The 22,671-nt window shown below is 34.6% G+C and overlaps 1 protein-coding gene across 15 annotated transcripts in view; it reads left to right on the top strand.

The window, feature by feature from the left end:
* Window positions 1-22,671, top strand: part of Tcf12 (transcription factor 12) — a 339,696-nt gene that overhangs the window by 303,445 nt on the left and 13,580 nt on the right. For 4 of the 15 annotated variants that reach the window (XM_048793159.1, XM_015480617.2, XM_048793163.1 and 1 more), the window contains 4 exons: window positions 7,623-7,696; window positions 9,523-9,729; window positions 18,288-18,402; window positions 19,308-19,470. In XM_048793159.1, the coding sequence (XP_048649116.1) occupies window positions 7,623-7,696; window positions 9,523-9,729; window positions 18,288-18,402; window positions 19,308-19,470 (559 nt within the window). Of the gene's footprint in view, window positions 1-7,622; window positions 7,697-8,689; window positions 8,762-9,522; window positions 9,730-18,287; window positions 18,403-19,307; window positions 19,489-22,671 lie in introns of all 15 variants that reach the window. The other 11 variants (XM_048793153.1, XM_048793152.1, XM_015480616.2 and 8 more) reach the window with 6 other exon arrangements.

Genomic DNA, 22,671 nt, shown 5'->3' with positions numbered 1-22,671 from the left:
GCAACTCAGTGAGACCCTGTCTCTAAATAAAATACAAAATAGGGCTGGGGATTTGGCTCAGTGGTCGAGCGAGTGCCCCTGAGTTCAATCCCTGATCTGCCCCCCACCTCCAAAATCATCTAAATTTTGACTATAAGAAAGCATCTAAGGGGGCTGGAGTTGTGGCCCAGTGGTAGACCGCTTGCCTGGGTTCAATCCTCAGGACCACATAAAAATAAATAAATAAAATAAAGGTGTTAAAAAAAACCATTTTAAAAAGAAAAGAAAACATCTAAACATGGGCTTACTCAGTGATAGAGTATTTGCCTGTCATGTGCAAAGCCCTGGATTTGATCCCTAGTATGACAGGGAAAGGGGGACATCTAATAGAAGCTTCCTCTGGAGTTCACTTTGGAGAATATTGAAATATTTGTTAGTTTTGAATTATTTATGAATATCTTTTGAGATTTTTAATATAATTTGTTGATAATTTCTAATAATTGTTGTGGTACTAGAATAAAAATTAAGGTGGGAAATTGGGGTGAAGGTAAAATACAAAAGAACTACACCAAAAATTTTTATGAGATAGTGTAGACAATTTTAAAAATAACCTATTTAGAAGTACAAAGGCTAAGAATGTAGCTTAATGATGGAATGTGTGCTTAAGGTTCATGAGGCCCTGGGTTCTATCCCTAGTATCACCAAAAACAATTAAATAAAAGCACATTGTGACCTCTTTTTTCATTGTTCTCCACATTTACCATGTACCATGTGTAAGACTCATTCATAGATGAATAACTTTATGTAGGTATTTTGTCTTTATTTTTGGGTTCACTAAGTTATTATTTCACATGTATACATACATACATATATACACACATATAAAAATGAATTCCTGGGGATGATTCCGTTTTTCTACTAAAGAAAAGAACTCAGTGAATGTGGCTCAATATTGTTAGTGGTTCAAATTTGCTTTATTTCCTCCTGACTTTTTCACATTAATTTTGAAAAGTTCTAGATATTACCCTGTGGTATCAGTTTATTGAGACACAGTTGTAAATGGGAATTTTTTTTACTTACTAGGAATAAATAAATAAAAGTACATGAAAATGTTAAGTATCTGTTAAGCTGTAATGTAAAAACCTGGCCTGGGGCTGGGGATGTGGCTCAAGCCGTAGCATGTTCGACTGGCGTGCGCTGGGCGCTGGGTTCGATCCTCAACACCACATAAAAATAAAATAAAGATATTGTGTCCACCTAAAACTAACTAACTAAATAAATATTTTAAAAAAAAAACTGGCCTGTATTTTTCTAAAGAGTGTTTGGCAAAAATCTTTGCTAAAGAAAATATACTTTAGTTTGTTTTGAAGAAAAAACATTATTAGGCAACTGGATAAGATTGCCATATTCCTCCAACAACAGCTGACCTCAGAAATGACTGTTTAGGAAAACAGAATCCAGCCATTAGTTAAGTCCAAGTGGTTTTGTTTTTTCTATGTTGCTGTTAAGCCTTTTTACATTGTGCAGTGTTTCTGGAAATCCGGACCTTTGCTATCACCTGTGCTTTGTGTATTTGCCTTGTGGTTCTGCTTAGAAGCATTCCAGTGTGGAGATGATGAACTGCTGGCAGCTGCTCCCAGCTATTAGCAGGTTCTGCCACTTTCTCAGACACTGTGGCTTCAGCTGTCTAGTAAAAGTTGAACAGCTGTTCCCCACATAGACAAGACTATGAAAGACCTGTTGACTTGAAGTTGTTGTTTAACAGAGCTGAAATTACAGGAAGAATGATGTAACTTTAGCCCTGCTCACCCTCTTGGCACACTTTTGCTAAAATTATCAGTGTCATGTTTACCATAACCTATTTCACTTTCCCATCTGAGACATCTGTGTCTGCCCTCACTGTACATTCCCACTGCCTCTCCTTTACCTAATAAGACAGTTACCAAAGTATCTTTTAGTTTTAATTAGCACTGGAGAGAAAGGCCATAGTGGAGCTCAGCAACTGTGAAGGGACATCAGTGAAATGGAGAATCAGAAGCTTCAACTCTTTCTTTGTTTTTGTTTGTTTGTTTTTGTACCAGGGATTGAACCCAGGGACACTTAACCACTGAGGCACATCCCTAACCTTTTTATTTTTTATTTTGAGACAGGGCCTCAGTAAGTTGCATAGGACCTCCCTAAGTTGCTGAGGCTGACTTCAGCCTCTTGAGTCGCTGGGATTGCAAGCATATGCCACCACACCCAGCAACTTCAACATTTTTCCAAAGGGGGAAAAAATGGGTCTCAAGTAAAAATCACATTTCTCATCCATCTTTATTTGATGTTTATTGGATGATATTCTTTTTTTCCCCTATAATTCAGTTGAGTAATGAAAATGTAGACTGTTGAATTATAATCAAAGGGAAAAAGAGAAGGAGCAAAGCAGTGCTTCTATTTAATATAAGGAAAATTATTTTTGTATTTTGTGTGACAATGACCTGTTATTTAAAGTAAAATACTTTATGTGCTCTCTACACTTTCCCTATACTTTATGCCTGAAAGTTAGTCATATGCACATTCTCACAGAGAGAGCTTCTATTCAATATATGGAATTTATTTTGGGTCTTGTGTGGCAATGACCTGTTATCTAAAATAAAAACTCTACCCACTATGTGCTCTCTACACATGCCCTATTCTTTATGACTGAGCATTAGTCATATGCACACTCACACATAGGCAACTTCTAAGGCAGTCAGTCATTCTTAAATCTCCTTTGTTTTCCTCTAGAATTTTTATAAGCCATTTCTACATAGAGAGTGCTTTTGAGAAAGCATCTGAGATATTGTATCACTTAGAATGCTTTAAGATGAAAGAAAAAGAAGTTCTTTTCTCAGCTAGCTTGAACAATAAGAATTTTATTATCTCATGTGGCAAGAAGCCCATAGCAGGCAAGGTCCTGGCCTTGTATGTCAGACTTGCTCTGCTTCTTAGCATTTCTCTCTCAGGTTTAATGTAAGACAGCAAATCAGGGTACTGTAGACAAACATAACAGGATCCAATAGAAGAAAAGGAGCTGTCTCTTCCTTGTCCTTAAGAAACCCTTTCCAGAAGCCTCTTGAGGAGGTTCCCCCTCCTGTCTCATGGGCTAGCACTGGGCCTAACATAGTTACTTGCAACAGAAATGGAACTACCATGTTCATATTAGGTTATCAGGATTTAGCCCCAAAGCTAGGAATAAAATTATTCTCTCCTTGGTTTATACTAAAAAAGGAAAGGCCCACCTTCCTACTCCTTTGTGAACAAAATCAGACCTCTGGGTGCAAGGTAGAAGAGAGGAATGGTTGTGTCTACTCTTGACATACTTGGTGTTGAATGAGTTGCGTGACTTGTTTTCAGTCTAGTTGAGAAAGTGAAAAAGAGCCACAGAGTTCACTCTAACTGCATGGTCGGGATAGGTTTCATGAGGAAGAGTAGGATTTTAAAAGGAGAAGAAGGACTGTTTCTAGCTTAAAGGAAAGAGCTCAACAAAGGATCTAGATGTGAGAAAGTGTATGAACTATTTATGCAGAGTCATCAGGTAAGGCATTGAGAGGGAAAAGCTGGCTGGGGCCAGGTTGTGGAAAGCAGAGCACTGGATGCTACCTCAAAGGATAGCATTATTCAGTCTTTTCCAAGAATGGGAGAATCTTACTGAAGTTTGAGTTTAGGGTAAAATTACAAAGAGAAACAACCAACAAAAAAAGAAAAAAGTATGAAAAGTGGTCATATGAATTCTCTCAACCACACAAAATGTTGATTTCTATTCCCTAAGTTTATTAAATAATTGTAGTAGGTGAAATACTATGTCCTACTTGAAGCAAGAGCAGATCAGAAATACTGAGTGCTTTTTAGATTTATTGATCAGAGTCTTTCCACATTTTCAGCCAAATAATAAGCTATTTTATCCTATTTACCCAGCTAGCTTCTTTTCTGTAAATGTTTTGATAAACTTTAATATCAAGTAGATTTATTATAATCTTTCTAGAATAAGAGCTAGCTTTTTTAAAGTGGTAGACAGTAAAAAGCCCAAGCAATTACAGAAATTGTTGCCTACATAGAATAGTTCTCACCTAATGAAGGAAGCAGAACCCCAACCCTTACTTCCTGACACCAGGTGAGAAGGAAGGGAGGCAGTACACTTTCTGAGTCAATCCTGAGAATTCCAGCCTTCACACTTTTCATTTTCCATATTCTTGTATTAACGCTACAGTTGATGATTGCAATCTAGAGACAGCAGTGTGATTCTAACTTTAATCTGAATGTTTTATTCACACACAAACGAAGCTGTAGTGTCAAATGCATGTTTAGCATTATGATCTGTGTCCAGAATACTTTTTTTTTTTCATTTAATGCATGGTAAAGCTACCATCAGAGTTGACAGAAATATCTCATTAATAGAAAGACCTTTAGGCTTATGAAGTACTTTCATGTCTTTTTTTTTAATATATATTTTTTTAGTTGTAGATGGACACAATATCTTTATTTGTTTATTTTGATGTGGTGCTGAGGATCAAACCCAGTGCCTCACACATGTGAGGCAAGCGCTCTGCCACTGAGCTACATCCCCAGCCCTCATATCTCTTAATATCAGCTTTGTGAGGCAGATTAAAAACAAACCCAAAAATCTGTGTGTTCCTATTTTGTAACTCAGAGTTCACAAGATTACTTGATACTACATATCAACCAGATTACAGGTCAACTAACTCCCAATATCCACTAAACTTCTGTTCTCCCTTTCTTTGAGTTTTACCAACCATGGTATTGACTTCTACTGAGCTAATTCTAAGCATCCAATCATCCCAATTGCATGAAATTTTGAAATAACAAAGTGGAGTTACAGGAGCTCTGTCCATGAAATAAATTTAGCTTGGGATTTATATGAAGTTCAAATAGATATCTGCTGCCCCTCAGTACTAGGGATTGAGTCCAGGGCCTTATGCATCCTGTGTGAGCCCTCTACCCGTGAGCTACATCCTCCCCACCACCACCACATTTTTTCATTTGTTTAGTTTGGTTTTGTTTTTTGTGTGACAAGGTTTCAGTAAACTAAGTTATCCTATCTGGCTGGCCTCAAACTTGCGATCTCCTGCCTTAGACTTCAAGTAGCTAGGATCACAGGCATGTGCCACCACGTCCAGATCAAACATATATCACTAATTCAACACTGTTAGTTGTTTATTAAGTGTATAATAAAGGGCAATCTAATCTATAATAATAGCAAAATAGATTTAAGTATGTGTGTATTTTTTCTAATTGAATGAATTGTATAGTTTTTTCATAGCACCATCAAAAATGTATGAAGTTGGGCTGGGGATGTGGCTCAAGCGGTAGTGCACTCGCCTAGCATGGTGGGGCGCTGGGTTTGATCCTCAGCACCACATAAAAATAAAATAAAGATGTTGTGTCCACTAAAAACTAAAATATTAAAAAATTCTCTCTATATATTAAAAAAAAAAGTGTATGAAGCTAAGGCTGGGGTAGAGCTCAGTGGTGAAACACTTGGCTAACATGTAGGAGGTCCTGGGTTTGATCTTTAACGCCACAAAAGATAGGGGCAGTGATGAATGTTGATTATTTCTTATCTAAGTTAGTGTAAATATCTGATTTCTTAACACTAAACTAATGAAGAACCACAAAAACTGCCTGTTTTACAGAGCATCTATATGCATACTAATGATTCTGAGGTGCTTAAATATAATAAAACTTGTTGATATTTCCTACAAATTAAGTAATTTGATGGTCCAGCTCCTGCCTGTCAACTTCCTTGATCACCCAAGGGGATTGAGAGAATAGTGGAGCAAAATAATTAAAAAGTAAAATATTATGAACGTTGAAGTTTTCTTTTCAGTAATTTAGGGGCTTCATAAATAGATTATCCTAGCCACCTAAAATTCATAATTCTGCATCAGTTTTTGGTAAATCCTAATATACTGAAATTGTGATAAAATATTATAAAATAAGCCCACAAGTTTATTTCAGCGATCATCCATAATTTTTTTGGTGGGGGGGGGGNGAGGCTCTCAGTCTATCTTACCATTGTGGGGTTGGTACTAGGGATTGAACTCAGAGACACTCAGCCTCTGAGCCACATCCCCAGCCCTGTTTTGTATTTTAAAGACATGGTCTCACTGAGATGCTTAGTGCCTCATCACTGCTGAGGCTGGCTTTGAGCTTACAATCCTCCTGCCTCAGCCTCCCAAGCCACTGTGATTACAGGCGTGTGCCACCCGGTCCAGGCTATTATCCATAATTTGTATAGTTGGTTACATTTGTTTGTCTTGTATGAAGCCTTTTATGGTCCTCAAAAATAATTTGTTTATAAGTTTAAAAAAAAAGTCAAAGGACATAATGATATATCTTTTTTCCCTACGGTTTTAGTATTGTTGTATGATCATAACATATGTGTTATAATTAATTGTAAAATCTAATCAGATTATTAAGAATCTTTGTATTCCACTTTTCAAATTGCAAAATTTGTGAGATTGATGGGAATGCAATTATTGGTTATTGAGTAAGTAAAGGTGCTGTTCAGCTAAAATGAATGTGATAGTTTTAGTTTACTTTTTTTCTAAAATAGCAAATAAGTTGTGGTGTTTATCCTTAGCTTCATAAATATGGAAAATGGACCTGCAACAACAGACTCTTTGGATCACAATTTAAACGTCACTTAGCAATACACAAGGCAAATTAAATAAACCTTTTAACCTCCAATTTTAGATTTCTAATGCAATTCAGGTTGTCACTGAAGCATGTAAAAAGAAGAATAATGCACATTTAATTGAATAGTCTTTATTATTTTCGGTAAATAACTTATTTTCAAGTGAACAACCATTAAATAGTGAAGACTTTTGATCAATTGTTTTTTCTTTTTTCTTCTTAAAGCTATTTTGGCAAGACTATTAAAATATTGCATTCTGCTCAGTATATGGATGAATTTTTTATTTTATTTTTCTTATGGCATTTTCCTTTTATTTTTGATGCTAGGGATCAAACCCAGGGCCTTGTGCATGTGAGGCAAAGTGTTTCATTTTTTTATGAACTTAAACCCTTTCTTTTTCTATATTGTTTTTTATTGTATTTTTACTTTCCTAACATTGAAGAATTAGCAATATTTTTTAAAGTTTTTATATAATGGTATTTTCCAAATTAAATAATGTATTTTGGTGTAGACTATGTTGGGAAATTTTTAAACAGATAATCCCAAATGCAGTTGCAGTTATTTGAAATTTGTTCATCCATGCATTGCTAAAGGCACTATCAGTTAATATTTCACTTTGTAAAGCAAATTTGACCTTTTTAATTAAAGATCATAAATATGTGCATACCCTTTAATTCGGAAATGCTACTTATCTTGAAAACATCTCTCTTCCCTATCCTGAACTAGGAATAAAAACAGTAATATATAAAGTATAATTTTTTCTAGCTCCTTACATTGTTGTAATTATAATGAAAGATTTTTTTTTTTTTAATTGGGGCATATGAGTAGCCAATACTGTACTGAAAGTTGAAAAAAAAAATTCATGTGAATTTACTTACATTTATGGAGTGTCCTTACTCTATCCTTTAAAACATTATCGAGATAGCTGAGTGAACCCACACTTTTGGGTGCTTTTGGATTTTAACAGGTACCAGTCAGTGGCCCAGACCTGGAGGGCAAGCTCCTTCATCCCCAAGCTACGAAAACTCACTCCACTCCCTGGTAAGAGCCTCTTACAAGTCATTACAGGTCTTACAGGATTTTAGCTATAGTTTGGAAGGGTTTTTGGTTTTGTTTGTTTTAATAAATCTTGTGTAACAATGAAGAAACAGTAGGATAGCATTACACACGAATTCTTTGCTAACAAATGGCCTGATTTAGTTGAACAATATGACACATTGGGTGTGCCTTTACCATCTGTTCTTTGGGACATCAGGCTTCTGGTGTCAGGACAGCTGGTGTTAAGATAGTATTGTAAAATTTTTATTTCTTTGACAAATCTAGGGCTTCATTTTTCTATGCTTTTATGTTTCCACATCAGAGGAAACTTTGAAAAAAGAGAAGTAAAAGTAAGAAAATGAAATCCAGCAATGCAAAATCGTGTAATGCTGTGTATACATTATGTTTATGTTAGTTTTTTTAAGTGAACGTCAATTATTTTTGTCATGAAATATTATTTCTCATATTGTAACAAAGATTGTATTGTGCAAATCATACAAGCAAAACACTGTTTACTCATCAAAAAAAAAACAAAAATAGGAACCTTCTAATTAACTAAGGGTGAAGAATTTGTGGTAGAATGTTAACCGCTGTTGCTTTTGTATGCTTACGTTTATAACCCAGAATTACAAAGTATAATAAAAACAAAAGAAGGATGATCTGATCAATGCTAAATCATGCTATCATTCAATAATTTCAGCTTGCAAATAGAAGTGTTCTTTTTCTGTGACTAACCAGAACAGTTTAAATTGAGGGAAAGTTTTCTTCTCACATATTTTGCAAGCAAATAGAAGCAACATGTGCTGTTTAGATGCTAACCTTGTAACTTCCCTGTTAAATTCCAGCCTTCTCATACTTTAATACAAGTAGATCTCTCAGGCTCCGTATTAACTTTACTAACATGTTATGCCAACATGCACATCAGCTATTTCCTCATCTCTTTTGGAGTTAATCTTAACCTGTGCTTTGCCTCCTGTTCTGTCTTGACTTTGCCAGAAAAATCGAGTTGAGCAGCAACTTCACGAACATTTGCAAGATGCAATGTCCTTCTTAAAGGATGTCTGTGAGGTACTATTTCTTTTGGATGGTGCCTTTTTTTTGTGTTTCAATTACTTATACTTCCCATTATTCATTTAAAATCATCAAGCTGTACAGACTCCAAAGTCTTTTAAAATCAAACAATTGACCATTTCAGCTTTTGTAGTAGTATATACAAATAGATTTTGTCTTATATTGTTGAGTTATTCTTCTAAAAAAAGCTCTACTGGCATGTGCTTTTGATTTTTAAAATTCTAATATGTTTGTGTATGGGACACGTGTGTATCCACAGACAATGTCATTTCTTCAGTTTTGTTAAGAGCATATCTTAGATCTGTTCACCATTTAAGATAGGTATGCTTTATTCATCTAAAACAAAATGATAGCCTAAATTTGATGGATTTTCCCAGTTGACATCTTTCAAAGATCATTATTAAGGTGCAGTTTATCCTTTTTTATCAACTAAAATTATATATTGATGTAATACCCTTTTGTAGAAGCTAAAAGAAGTACACCTTGTAATAGATTGGTAAATTGATCCTATAAAACAGTGATTATTTCTGAAGCTTCAAAAATTTAGCATAGCCTGCAGTCAGCCTTTCTTTTGTTGTTTATAGTGCAGGTAGTTGGTTTTGAAACTACTTGATAGTGCATTTCACTTGCTGTCTTTCATATATCCCAAAGTAGGAAATACAGCAGTTTAATAAATTTAACAGATACCAGCAGTAAGCTCCATATTGTTGGTTTTTTTTTTTTTTTTTTTTTTTTTTTTTTTTTTTTAATTCTTATAGCAGTCTCGAATGGAGGATCGTTTAGACAGACTGGATGATGCTATTCATGTGCTGCGGAACCATGCTGTGGGACCTTCCACCAGTTTGCCTGCTGGTCACAGTGATATACACAGTTTATTGGGACCATCCCATAATGCACCAATTGGAAGCCTCAATTCAAACTATGGAGGATCAAGCCTTGTTACCAACAATCGATCCACTTCAATGGTAAAACAGTACTTGCCTTATTTGTAATTATCCCTGAAGCTTATTATCCTAAATGTTTTTAACAATATCTTTGAGGAAGAGGATTGAAGATAAAGAGAGGCTCTTAAGAAATTTCCTTACTGTTTTGGGCAGGGTCATTGGCTGAGTAATCCTGCTATGATCACATACAAAAAAAACCTTTTTCCTAGAGATCATTTTAGCTTAAATCTGGACTTTTTTCCAGACGTGTAATAATTTGGGCCATTGTATGTTGAAATAGTGAGTAGGAAGTCTGAATATCAAAACAGTGAAGCAAGACTGGATTCAAGGATTTTCATCTAGAAAAATTGTTACTATTATAATTTGGAACCTGCCTTCAATGGCCAAAAACATATGAAATTCCAATTTATATAGGTTTGAATTTAAACTTTACTCCCAGATGAAGAAAAAAATGAGACAGGGAACAGCTGTTATTTAAGTAACAAAGAAAGGAAATAGTTTTAGATTAATCCCCAAAGAGAATAAACTAGCTCAATCCATCTTTGAAAAAACATGGCAATTCTTTGGGGGGCAGGGAATAAACCTCTGCAGCCATACACATCAAAAACTCTATTACATTATTTTCTATCCAGATTGTCTTTTAAAGGAATGAAGTTCTTTTTGAACCTGATATTTAACTGATACCACGTGTTTGGATGTTTATAGCATGGGTTTTAAGGTTCACTGCATGCTGTGAAAAAGTCTCCTATGAAACAGATTTTTAGCTGTAAGCCATGTGATCAAGGCTAAAATGCACCTATCATCAGAATAATTAGGTGCCCTAAATGCTAAAGGCTTGTGTTCTATAAAACGGGATTGCTTCCAGATTTCCACATTCACGTGTCAGACAAGCCATTTATATTAATTTCGGAGCCTCCGAAGTAAACATCAAACAAGGCTGCCTGGTATCTGAGGACAGTGTTTTCCACAATGTGGGTGACATTGGATGCTTGCATATCTTAGCAACTAGGTTTTTGTTTTTTGTTTTTTAATATTAGGAAATCTTAAAATTTAAGCTCCTTTTAAATTAGTTTTTACTGATAAGCTAATAAATGTGAAAGCATTTATGAATAATTAAACTTATGAGAGGGTAATGTTAGTAGTAGTAGTAGTAAAATAACTTAAATGGTGCAGTAAGACTAACAGGAGAGTGTTTTGCAAATATGAATGTAGAACATCAAATTAATTATTAGCAATTTGCTGAGATGCTATTTAATCTTATTTAGTAGAGTTACTGGAAATTAGCATACTTGAAGTCCAAATTGGTCTTAGCATTTACAGTTCTTAATTTCTTACCTCTTTTTGTGTGGGTGTCCTAGGGATTTAACTCAGGGGCACTTTACCACTGAGCCAAATCCCCATCCTTTTAATTTTTTTGTTTTGTGACATGGTCTTACTAAGTTGCTTAGGGCTTTGCTAAGTTGCCAACGCTGGCCTTGAAAGGAATCCTTCCTTGTCACTGGGATTGTAGGTATTCACCACCATGCCCAGCATGTATTATTACTTACTTCTTAATCATATTTAATTCTTTACTGTTATTAGTAACTTTTCTGCCCCAATATTTGATGTATTTCTTCCCAACTAAGTACAGAATATATATGAAATGGAACTTCTGTCTTGAGGAGATTGTTTTACCAACTTTGGATATACCTTAAGAGGAAAAGAGATATTTTTAATCTAGACCTCCAAAGCTATGTAAATATATAATACGTTGTAAAAGGACTGATGAAGGGAATAATGTCATTAGATATTGCCCTGAAGCTTTTAACTAAGACAGTAACTCCCACTTTATCCTATAAGAATGTGCCTACCTGTTCTAGGTAAGTTAGCAAGACCCTGTCTCAACATAAAAAGGGGTAGGGATGTAGCTTGATGGTTAAGTGCCCCTGAGATCAATAACCAGTACCAATAAATAAATAAATAAGAATGTGCCTGCCTGCTACCTGTTCCCTAACTTAGAACAGCAACCAAAGGAGTGACCAGAATATTCCTAAAAAGGAAGAATCTCCAAGTATTCTAGAAAGAAGAGTTTTCTGAATTATAGGATAAGTCTGACTTAATGGAAGCAGCAACAGCAAGACCAGAGTAACTAAATCCATGCTACTGCTCATAGTGTATATCAAGATCTCTTCAGTGCTGCTATCCTTCTTAGAGAGCACAGGCCTATTAAAAATTTGCCAAAACATTATCTTCTGTCTCCATCCTATCCAGACACAATCACTAGTACTTCCCAGCAGTGGAGATCATATATTTCTGCCAAGTTTACACTCAAAATAAAAAAAGTGACTAGCTAACAAAATCTGACACTGTCAGGTGAGTCAGTATTTATCTCCCATCCTTCTAAATGAGGGTTTTTTTGTTTTTGTTTTTTGTTTTTTTGGCAGTGCTCATGGTAAGCAAGTACTCTAAGTACTCTACCACTGAGCTACCTGCCCAGCCCAAGGGAGACTGTTTTATCCTGGTGGCTCTCTCCCCTGTCTGAGGGCTTCCATCAGTACTGCCAAAAGCCCGTTGCTTACACACTGAACACCTACTTACATGGAAATCAACCCTTGTATTCTTACAAGGTGTGTAATTTGGGCATGGGGCACATTTTTGTAACTATTCCATCCATTTCCAAAGGTTAACCACCTCCTTTTATTGTCCCTTTATCACCTCCATTATTTTCCTGAATGGTCATATCAGAAATTACATAATTTCACATTATAAAATTACCGTTTTTTTAATCTTGTTTAGAAACTTACATACTTTTTTCCTGCATTATCATAAGTTAATGTTTGTTTTAGGCTCCTAAAAATGGAGATACAGTTACAGAGTAACTAAAGAATATCAGTTTATCAATAATTCTGTGTCACCATGTAGAATTTGTGAGATCAACTTCTTTTCAAAAACATTTTGTTTTTTTCATCATTCCATTTATTTCTCTCAAGAGAGTAGAATATTCTGATAAATATTTGCAGAAGCTCCATAGAACATTCAGATGTTTTTGTTATAATGGAATTTTGTTGTAATGGACATTGTAGACCCGCATCCTAATTGTAAAGTTTAAATATGATGCTGGTTTCTTTCTTGATATTTAGAAAAGGGTCAACACATTTTTTTTCTGTAAAAAGCCAGATAGTAAATATTTTCAGTTTAATTCTGACGTTGTAACATGAAACCAGCCATAGACAATATGAAAAAAAATGGGTGGGTGCAGCTATATTCCAACATAACTTTATTTATATATATATATAAAAAATACAAACAGGACAAGGCTTAACCTCAGACCATACTTTGCCAATTCCTGACTTAGAAATAAATTGACTAGTAATTGACTTACTAGTACAAATAGCATGTTTCATTGTGTTGTTGTTTTTTTCTTTTTCTTTTTCTTTTTCTTGGAGCCCATGACTTTTTGCTTGTTTTGTTTTAATGGGTAGTTTGGGAGTTTTGTTGAAATACTTAAGGTGACCGAGATGTACTACGAATGGAAAGAAAGGAATTAATGGCAGAATAAAAGTGGTCCTTCTGTATCCCAGCATAAGGGGCATAGACCTGTAGTCCCAGCTAGAAGCTGAGACTGTAGGACTGCTAGAGCCCAGGAGTTCAAGGGTAGTCTGGGAAGATAGCAAGACCTGTCCCAAAAAAGGGGGGAAAAAAATTGGTACCAACAGCTTGGTTCCCCTCCTGCAATGTGAACAAATCAGTAATCAAGTTTACTTGCAGTGTAAAGTCCGTGTGTTCAAAACAGTATCCTTGGTCAAGGAAATAGGTTTGTGAGAACCCCTTCTCTATGGGGATGAACCCAGGTTTCATGCATGCTAGGCAAGTGCTTTGCCACCTAGCAACATCTCCATCCTCTTGCTTTTAGTTATAACAGAATTATGCCCTTAGGTTATCATTAGTGTTGATTCATAGATGATCCATCTTATTGTTAATATGTGAAATAATTGTTTAGGGTTTTTCCCCCCCCCAAAAAAAGTAATATTTCACATCAAGGTTGTAAAGACTTTTCACTTGCTAAAAATATATGGTAATAGGAATCAATATCAAAAGACTTAATGTTGGCTATTGTTTCTTTTAACTGGATATATTTGAGTAGCTTCAGAGTTTAAAATTAAATGAGGTTTTAATCACAGAAGGCTTTTAACATGTTTTCATTACAAAAAAAAATTACATTTCCTGGAAGATAATTATATCAGAAAAAGAAACTAGGAAATGGGTAATTTCTATTCCTTTTTATAAAATTAGAGTAAACAGCCTGGCATTTTTTGAATATTTGCTTTTATTTTTGAATGAAGTAAATGTTTTCATTTACTTAATTTCCTGTTTCCTTTCCATTTTTTATATATTTCTCCATATTTGCCTGAAGCAAATATAAAACTTACAACTTTCTGTCAAATACTCTCATTAGTATGTGATACTGATGTATCATTTTAATTTTAAAACACATTATCAGAGTTTTTAGGACTATTGAAATGTCAGCATTTGGCTTTAGTTTTGCTCCCATTTATTTTTTTTTTATTTTTTTTTTAATTTTTTAATATTTATTTTTTAGTTTTTCTGTGGACACAACATCTTCATTTGTATGTGGTGCTGAGTATCGAACCTGGGCCACATGCATGCCGGGCGAGCACACTACCACTTGAGCCACATCCCAGCCCCCCATGTATTTAGTGTAAGAATAAACTTGGAATAAATTGCTGATAGGAGGAAACATTGTTAAATGAAAAACTGAAAATTAATAGAATCATTGATTTCATTTGAGCATTATTACACAGAGGTCTCAGAAGCATGAAGTTGTACATCAACATTTATTTGCTCATAGCTGTAATATTTAGATAACTAGGCCCAACAAAATAGCTCCATCATAGCACATCTTTAACAAAAGGTACTTAGTTTTTCCTCAGTGATTTCAGCTTCAGACCAGATTAAGCTTAAAATCCTGTATACTTGATACAGATCTGAAATGTTCCTTACTGAAGACACAGTATAAAATTTCATCCATGGAGTCTTTTAGTTTCAATGTTAAAATTCCTAGGGAAATTTAATCCACACTCGCCTATCGGTCTGTGTGTGTGTATGTGTGTGTGTGTGTGTGAGAGAGTTACTAAGTTTTTGTTGTCAGGCAAATAAGGTAATATTTTATTCAAAATTATCTCAGCATTTTGGTCACTCTTCAAAATAAATTTGAAATCTTCTTAACCTTCCATCAGGGCAATAGTTACTTTTAATACCATGGGTTTCATCAGCTCACATTTTAGTGCTTTTTTAAGGGGTTTGGTAACTTTTTTAAATCGTTCAAAATGTTCTTAAAATTTGAAATCCATGCAAGTTATACATTTATGGAAATATTTTTTTAATAAAACAAATGGAATATTGCCAAGTTTCTAGTGTAAAACTCTTCAAATAAAATAAAATACATTGGGGTAAATAGAGTATAAAGATCCTTTAATCGGTCTGTAGCCTAATACTAATTTAAATCATTTATATTCATCAAGTAGTACAAATTATTAGACTAGAATCCAAAATCAGAGAGGAATTTATACTCCATATTTTCAGTCTGTCCCTTAATTCACAAGACCTCTTATTCTTTGATTAATTAGACTTAACATTTTTCCATTCTGAGTGCTAAAGCCATTGGCCGGATTAGATGAAAACAAGCCCCTTGTTGGGTGCTCCCACAAAAGTCAGGCCATACACAGATTATGAAGAATCTGTATGCAGGATGATGTCATTTAATGGGACAGGCCTTTTATTCTGAAACAGGGCTCTTCATAATAATTGAAATTTAGCACATAGCAGGCCCAGGGGTTTGCCTTCACTGCTACACCCCCAGTCATGGCAGCCTGTCAGCTGTATGCTAACGAGGTGAACAATTAAACAGGGTTCTATCTGGCTGGCCCCACAGGCTCTAGGCTCAGACAAAGAACTGTTTATACACCTGTTGTGCGTGTAGATGGCCATTTGAATGTGGAACAGCAGAGTAAAGGGAGAATGTGGGAGCAGGGTGAGCAAGGGTTAAAAGGAACTATAAAAATTGTGAAAGTCAAATTCTCCAGAAAATATATGAGGGCCATTTGCAAAAGGAGTCAAGTTACAAAGAAAAAGTTCCTGCTAACTTCATTAACATGAAAAACTCCAGACATCAAGCTTTCTGCTAGTCCTGGACCATTTTTTAAAGGCTTATATTTTTACTGTGTATACCAATTAAATTTGCTCTTTTGGAAGTTGGTAATGTAGATTGGCATGGCCATGGAGGCAAAAATATTTTCTGGCATTTATATTCTAAAACAAATTGATCAATCTGACATTCCTTAAAGAGAAAGGTAGAATCCTTAAAATTTGTTGTTTAGATAATGATCCTATGTCTGCCAAACACTTCATCAAGAAGGTGATAGAATTTTTTTATTATTATTTTAGTTCCCAAAAATAAAAAAAATATTTATCCTAACGAACTAAAAGGTTAAAATTCAGCAGATACGTTTTACCTTAAGAGAGTGAAAATTCACAAGTATTACTGTTCAATGGTATTGTCTTACAGAGCTATTAGATTCGTTTGTGTATATATATATATTATACATGACAGTAGAATGTATGTATTTTGGCAGGATATACATATAAAGTATAGCTTATTCTATTTAGGATAAAGTTTATATTTTAAGAGATTATCTTCTTCTAAATTACCTGTGACCGCTCAAAATCCTAGATAAGAACAGAATTAGCACGTATTACCAAAGATCATGGGAAGTTTTAAACCCATCATAAACAAACACAGCTTTTGCTTTGTCCTGCAAAGATTTCCTGAGCTGATCAAAAATGTTCTGATATTTTATCTTAGGCATAGGCCTAGGCTTCTAAGAGTCCAAAGAATTTATAGCTATATGTTTTGTTTATCCCATATCTATTTTCATAAAATGGAATTTTGAACTTACCTACCTCTTATATCACTCAGTAGTCCATAGTTACAAGAAAGCACCCTTATGTAAAGTTAGGATACCTTTGAGAAAGAGTTTCATGAAACATTTTGAGAATAAATTTCTTCTTCACTGGCTATTAGGCTAAGTTCTTTAGATTTTTCTCAAGCTTTTGGGGGTTATAGGGGAAACCTTAGACTTTTCAAAACTTTTAAGGATGGGAATGAGGTTTGAGGACTATCATCTTTTTTTTTTTTTTTTTTGGTCTCTTCTAGTTCTAAGATTTTATTATTTTAATGCAGATGAAATTTATGTGATTCAGAAAAAAAGTTAAAATCAATTCTTGAATATCCAAGAGAGCAGTGACAAAAATTATTCTTAGCAAATCCTCAAATAATTTTAAATGTACTATGGAATACACTAAATGGAGTTTTAAAGAATGCATTAAAGATATGAAGAGGGGTTAAAGATAGATATTTCCTTAAAAGTATTGTGGAAGAACTGATATATTGTAATCAGGTCCACTGCCAAATGGCCTGTATTGCCTAAAACTGCTTTGGTTCCTTTTGTTTAGCTCACAGGAAACCAAAGGATAAACTTGTGTAGGGATATTTATACTTCTTAGGGTAAAATCCATACAAAGTCATAAAAGATAAAAGCTTTATTAATTATTCAAGAGGGATTCAAAGCCTAACAATTTACTAGGATTGAAGGATTTATTGAAAAACAGTGGTTCTCGTGTATAACTCCAAGCAATAAACCTATTTAATTAAAGGCTTAATCTTCTAGTTGACACGTCTGCTACTGCTCTAATAAAAAGCTTCATCTATAACAAGTTTTTCTAAAAATATTGCAGTAGCTAAATGCTTGAGCTATTTTAATGCTTTACCTTTCAGGTTTTTGATTAAAGTTTAATGTAAACATATATTGCCATTTTTGTTGCCTGGCAAGGCAGAAGTTTGTTAACCTTAAATTTCTTTAGTTTCATACTGCTTTTGCCACTCTTAAAAAAATTTGAGGGTAGGTAGTTAGAGAAAGAAAAAAATAAGATAACTGTATATGGGGGAGGCACACCAATGTTAAATACAATTAGTAGTTGGAATGTAGCTGTATTTTGTTAACTACAAGGTCACACATTTTTTAAATATTTAGGTAGCGTATGAAGTAGATTTTCAGATTTATGTAGAATCAATAATAGACTTTTAGTGCTTTATGGTTTATAGAATGTTTTTTTCTCTAAAAGTTCTTTTGGCTTCTAACAACAATACTGTGGAATTTAAAAATTTGAAAGTTAACAATTGTTTTTTTAGAGTAACATTTTGATTTGGTTTAAAAGCAGTACTATATTTTAAAATTTTCATCAAAACCCAGAAAAGTCATCCAAAAAAAGTTGCTAAATTCAGATGAATGATACTGTTTTCTCTATTAAACCTGTAAAAGAATTTGGACAGAGTGGGTTATGGTAGCACACACCTTTCGTTCCAGCTACCATGGTGGCTGAGGCAGGAGAATCACTTGAGCCTAGGAGTTCAGAGCCAGCTGGGGCAACAGAGGAAGACCCTGTCTCAATACCAACAACAAAGAATATGGATAGTTCTTGACCTCTTTTTTGTTTTTGTTTTTGTTTTGTTGTTACTTTAGGTTGGAACTCACCGGGAAGATTCTGTCAGTCTCAATGGCAATCATTCAGTCCTGTCTAGTACCGTTGCTGCTTCAAGCACAGACTTGAACCATAAAACACAAGAAAATTATAGAGGTAACTATAATCCGTTTTCAGCAGTAATAGAAACAGATATCATCTGGAATACTGTCACTTTCTCACTGTGTATCTAACATCTTTGAATCAAAAATCATCCCAGGTGGTAGAATTTCAGAGAGTAATATTGCTACATGAATATAGATGGTATTTATATATTTAGGATTCCTAAAAGATATATATTAATGGACAGAGCCATATGCACACCATCATTTAGTATTTATTGGGTTTTTTGTTTGTTTTTAACTTGCTCCTACTTCAGTCATGTCCCTTCCTTAATTATTGCCTCTCATGAGTGAGCTTGTGTGGTACCTAGAGGCAGTAAGAAAGATATTTCTGAGTATATTGAGAATCATGAATAATGGTAGCTGTTGTTTATGGTTTTTTAAATTTCATTGAAGAGACATAATTTTGATAAAAGGGAAGCTATTCTCAATGTTATAGTAGAATCCATAAACAAGTACAAATATATTGGTAACATTAAAAGCCACCAATTTCTCCCAGTTATATTTAGCCATGATGCCTATTTTATTGTGTTTATGTGGGAAAATGTTAAGCTTATTTTATTTACCTTGGCAGCATCTTAAAAGTCTCAGGTTGAACATAGTGGTGCATATGCCTAATCCTAGTGAATGGGGAGGCTGAGACAAGAGAATTTCAAGTTCAAGGCGAGAGTAGGGAACTTTGAGGCCCTGTCTATATATAAATAGATATATAGATACATAGATAAATAGGGCAGGGATATAGCTTAGTGGTAGAATGCCACTAGATTCAATCCTAAGTACTAAAAAAAAAAGAAAGAAAAGAAAGAAGTTAATTTCTAGTTTCTCATACCTTAACTTGTTAAATAGTATATGAAAGTGAGTCTCATCTTTTATTTTCTGTTTCCTTCATCTCTTTGTTAGGTGGGTTGCAAAGTCAGTCTGGAACTGTTGTTCCAACAGAAATCAAGACTGAAAACAAAGAAAAGGATGAAAACCTTCATGAACCTCCTTCATCAGATGACATGAAATCAGATGATGAATCCTCCCAAAAAGATATCAAGGTCTCATCTAGAGGCAGAACAAGGTATTTGTTAGTATCCAGGTATTAAATTTCACTCGTTTGCTATAGATGAAGTTGAAGGGTTTCGTGTATTTACTGCTAGCTATGTTCTAGATACTGTGTTGGAATTTTTATGTATGTTTATTCCATCATCCATAAAAGGGAGAAATATGAAGGCTTAACTCCAAAATTTTGTTCTCTATTCCACCACACCATTTTAGGGTCTGCATTGAAAAAAAGAATCACATTTCTTGATTCAGTTTGCTTTTGGTCTATAAAACAATATAGGGGGAAAATTGTATGATACAGACATTTAGATATATTCAGGCAATAAATGTTCAATATATTAATTTAAGAGCTAAGTGTATGATAATACTCCTGTATAGTTTAAAGCAGGTGTCAGTGAACTATGGCTTATGGGTCAATGCAACTCATTGCTTACTTCATAAAAAAAGTTTTATTGGAAAACAACCATAACCATTTGTTTTCATGTTGTCTATATCTGTTTTTGCTTTACATTGACAGATTTTAGTAGTTATCATAGAGACCACATGGTTTACAAAACTGAAAATATTTACCATCTGGTCCTTTACAGAAAAGGTTGGCTGAGTCCTGATTTAAACAAAAATTTCATAAAACTATGAAAAGAAAATGCTTCAATACAGACTGTTGTTGGGGAAACTTGTCTAGAAATTGGACTTGACCTTACTCTTAAGTAGGGCTATAGAGACGTATTAGTTTCAAATGATTTCCAAAGTCTTTCTTCAGATTTTTCTTGCAATTCTACATTAAAATTAGATAATTTAGTATATTTGCAATACATTCTGTTTGTTAGTATATATCCATTTACCAATAATATGTGTACTTCACATGCAGATATTTTTATTTATAACATTGGTTTTGTGTGTGTGTTACAAGCTGCCTTTTTGCCTTTTGACATTCTTACTATTTTCAAAACTGAAACTTTTCTCTTGGAAAAAGTAATTTTTAAGGTCCTTTTGCTATCATTTTTAAAAAACATTTTTTAAATTGCCAATGGACCTTTATTTTATTTATTAATTTACTTATATATGGTGCTGAGAATCAAACCCAGTGCCTCACACATGCTAGGCAAGCACTCTATCACTGAGCTACAACCCCAGCCCCCTATTGCTATCATTTTAATATACATTTTACTTAACTGATATCTACAAATGAGGAAGGAAGAATTAGATCCAGCAATCTAGAGACCACTCCTTTGAGGCATCTTAACTCTTTCATAGTTAAATTATTCAGAAAGAACATTAAGGGAAATAATTTTGTGTCCTTCCTCTTCATATATCTCTTCATCTGCTACATCAAGAGTCAGGAAACCATCTGTAAAGGGTCAGAGAGTAAATATTATAGGTTTTATGGGCCATATAGTCCCTGTCACAGGTACTCAGTTATGCTTTTATAGCATAAAGGTAGCCAGAGATAATGTATAAGCCAGTGATCATGGCTATTTCAATAAAATTTTAGTTCCCAAAACAGCCAACCAACTCATGGCCATAGTTTATAGACCCATATTAGAGACCCATCAGAAATCAGAAGGTAGTGTAACAAGTTAACAATTGTTAATACTAATTAATTAGTGACCAGCATGACCTTTGGACAAATGAGGCTAACCTGGGTTTGAATTATGGCGCCATCACATATTGGACAAATGACCTTGGACAGTTATCAAAGTTCTTTGAGACCAGTTCCTCCTGCTCTAAGAAGAGACTTTCTGTTGTATTTCTTAGAGTATTCTCTAAGGAACAACCTAAAAGTGTTGCATGTAAAACCTTTTGCATACTTTGTAGCATGCAGTAAGTACTCCATTTATAAAGCTACTATAGTTTAAGTTATGATAATTTTAAGTATGCAATGTAGGTTTCCTTCCACAGAGTAATGATATGGTTTCTCATCATTACTAATAAGCTTTATGTTATATGGAAGTCACTGATTTCCCTCTGTTTTATATTTACAGTCCAGTCCTTTTTTTATTTTTTAGTTTGAGACAGAACCTCACTAAATTGCTGAGGCTGACCTCAAATTTGCCTTCCTCCTGCCTTAGCCTCCTGAGTTGCTAGCATTACAGACGTGTCACTGTGCCCAGAAAGAAGTTGTATTAAGTTTTCCTAGACATTCTGATGAGTGGCCACATTTGGACACCTTTGGGCTAGATGATCTTTAAAGGACCTTTTGAAGTTAAAGAGCTAGTGACTCTGTTATCAAAAGAAGGCATTATAATTTCAGTTTTTTAAATTTACTTTTTCTTTTGTCTTTGTTTTTGTTTTGTTGTAGCGGGGATCTAACCTGGGGCCTCAGACATGCTAGGCAAATGCTCTCCCATGAAGCTAGGTCCGTAGTCCTGTCCTGAGTGTTTTCTGTAGCATGGGTTTTGGGAGGTTTTTGTTTGATTGGTTGGTTTCATAGTGTTTTATGGTACTGGGGATTACCCAGGGGCTGATGCCAGGTAGTAGTTCCACCACTTTAGCTACATTCCTAGCCCTTTTTAAAAATGTTTTATCTTGAGGGCTGGGGCTGTAAACTCAGTTGCAGAGTGCTTGCCTAGCATATGCAAAGCACTGGGTTTGATCCTTAACACCATTATGCAAATAAATAAAGGCATCTGTCCAAATACAACTACAAAAAGATTTTTTTAAAAAAAATGTTTTGTCTTGAGACGGGGTCTCCTTAAATTTCTCAGCCCAGCTTTGAACTTGCAGTCTTTTCTGACCTTCCCAAGTAGCTGGGTTTGCAGGTTTGTTCCATCATGCCTGGCTACAACATGGTTTTTTTGCTCATTTTTCTTTTGGGCCAGTAATTTTAAGGTATAATTCACATACCATAAATCAGGTATTCACCACCATGCCTGGCTTTAGCATGGAGATATTTTTATGCTAAAATGAACAATAAAAAATGTATCTGGGAGCTGGGGATGTGGCTCAAGCGGTAAAGCGCTCGCCTGGCATGCGCGGGGGCGCTGGGTTTGATCCTCAGCACCACATAAAAATAAAATAAAAAGATGTTGTGTCCACCGAAAACTGATAAATAAATATTTTTTTTAAAAATGTATCTGAGGGGCCACAATTGTAGCTCAATGGTAGAGCACTTGCCTAGTATGTGGGAGGCACTGGGTTCAATCCTTGGCACCACATAAAAATAAGTAAAGTAAAGGTTAAAAAAAAAAAAAAATACAACTCTTTTTTTTTTTTTTTT

Source organism: Marmota marmota, unplaced genomic scaffold (genome assembly GCF_001458135.2).
Source record: "Marmota marmota marmota unplaced genomic scaffold, marMar, whole genome shotgun sequence".
Lineage (NCBI taxonomy): Eukaryota > Metazoa > Chordata > Mammalia > Rodentia > Sciuridae > Marmota > Marmota marmota.
The sequence above is the reverse complement of the archived record's forward strand: the minus strand, read 5'-3'. Positions and strand labels throughout refer to the sequence as shown.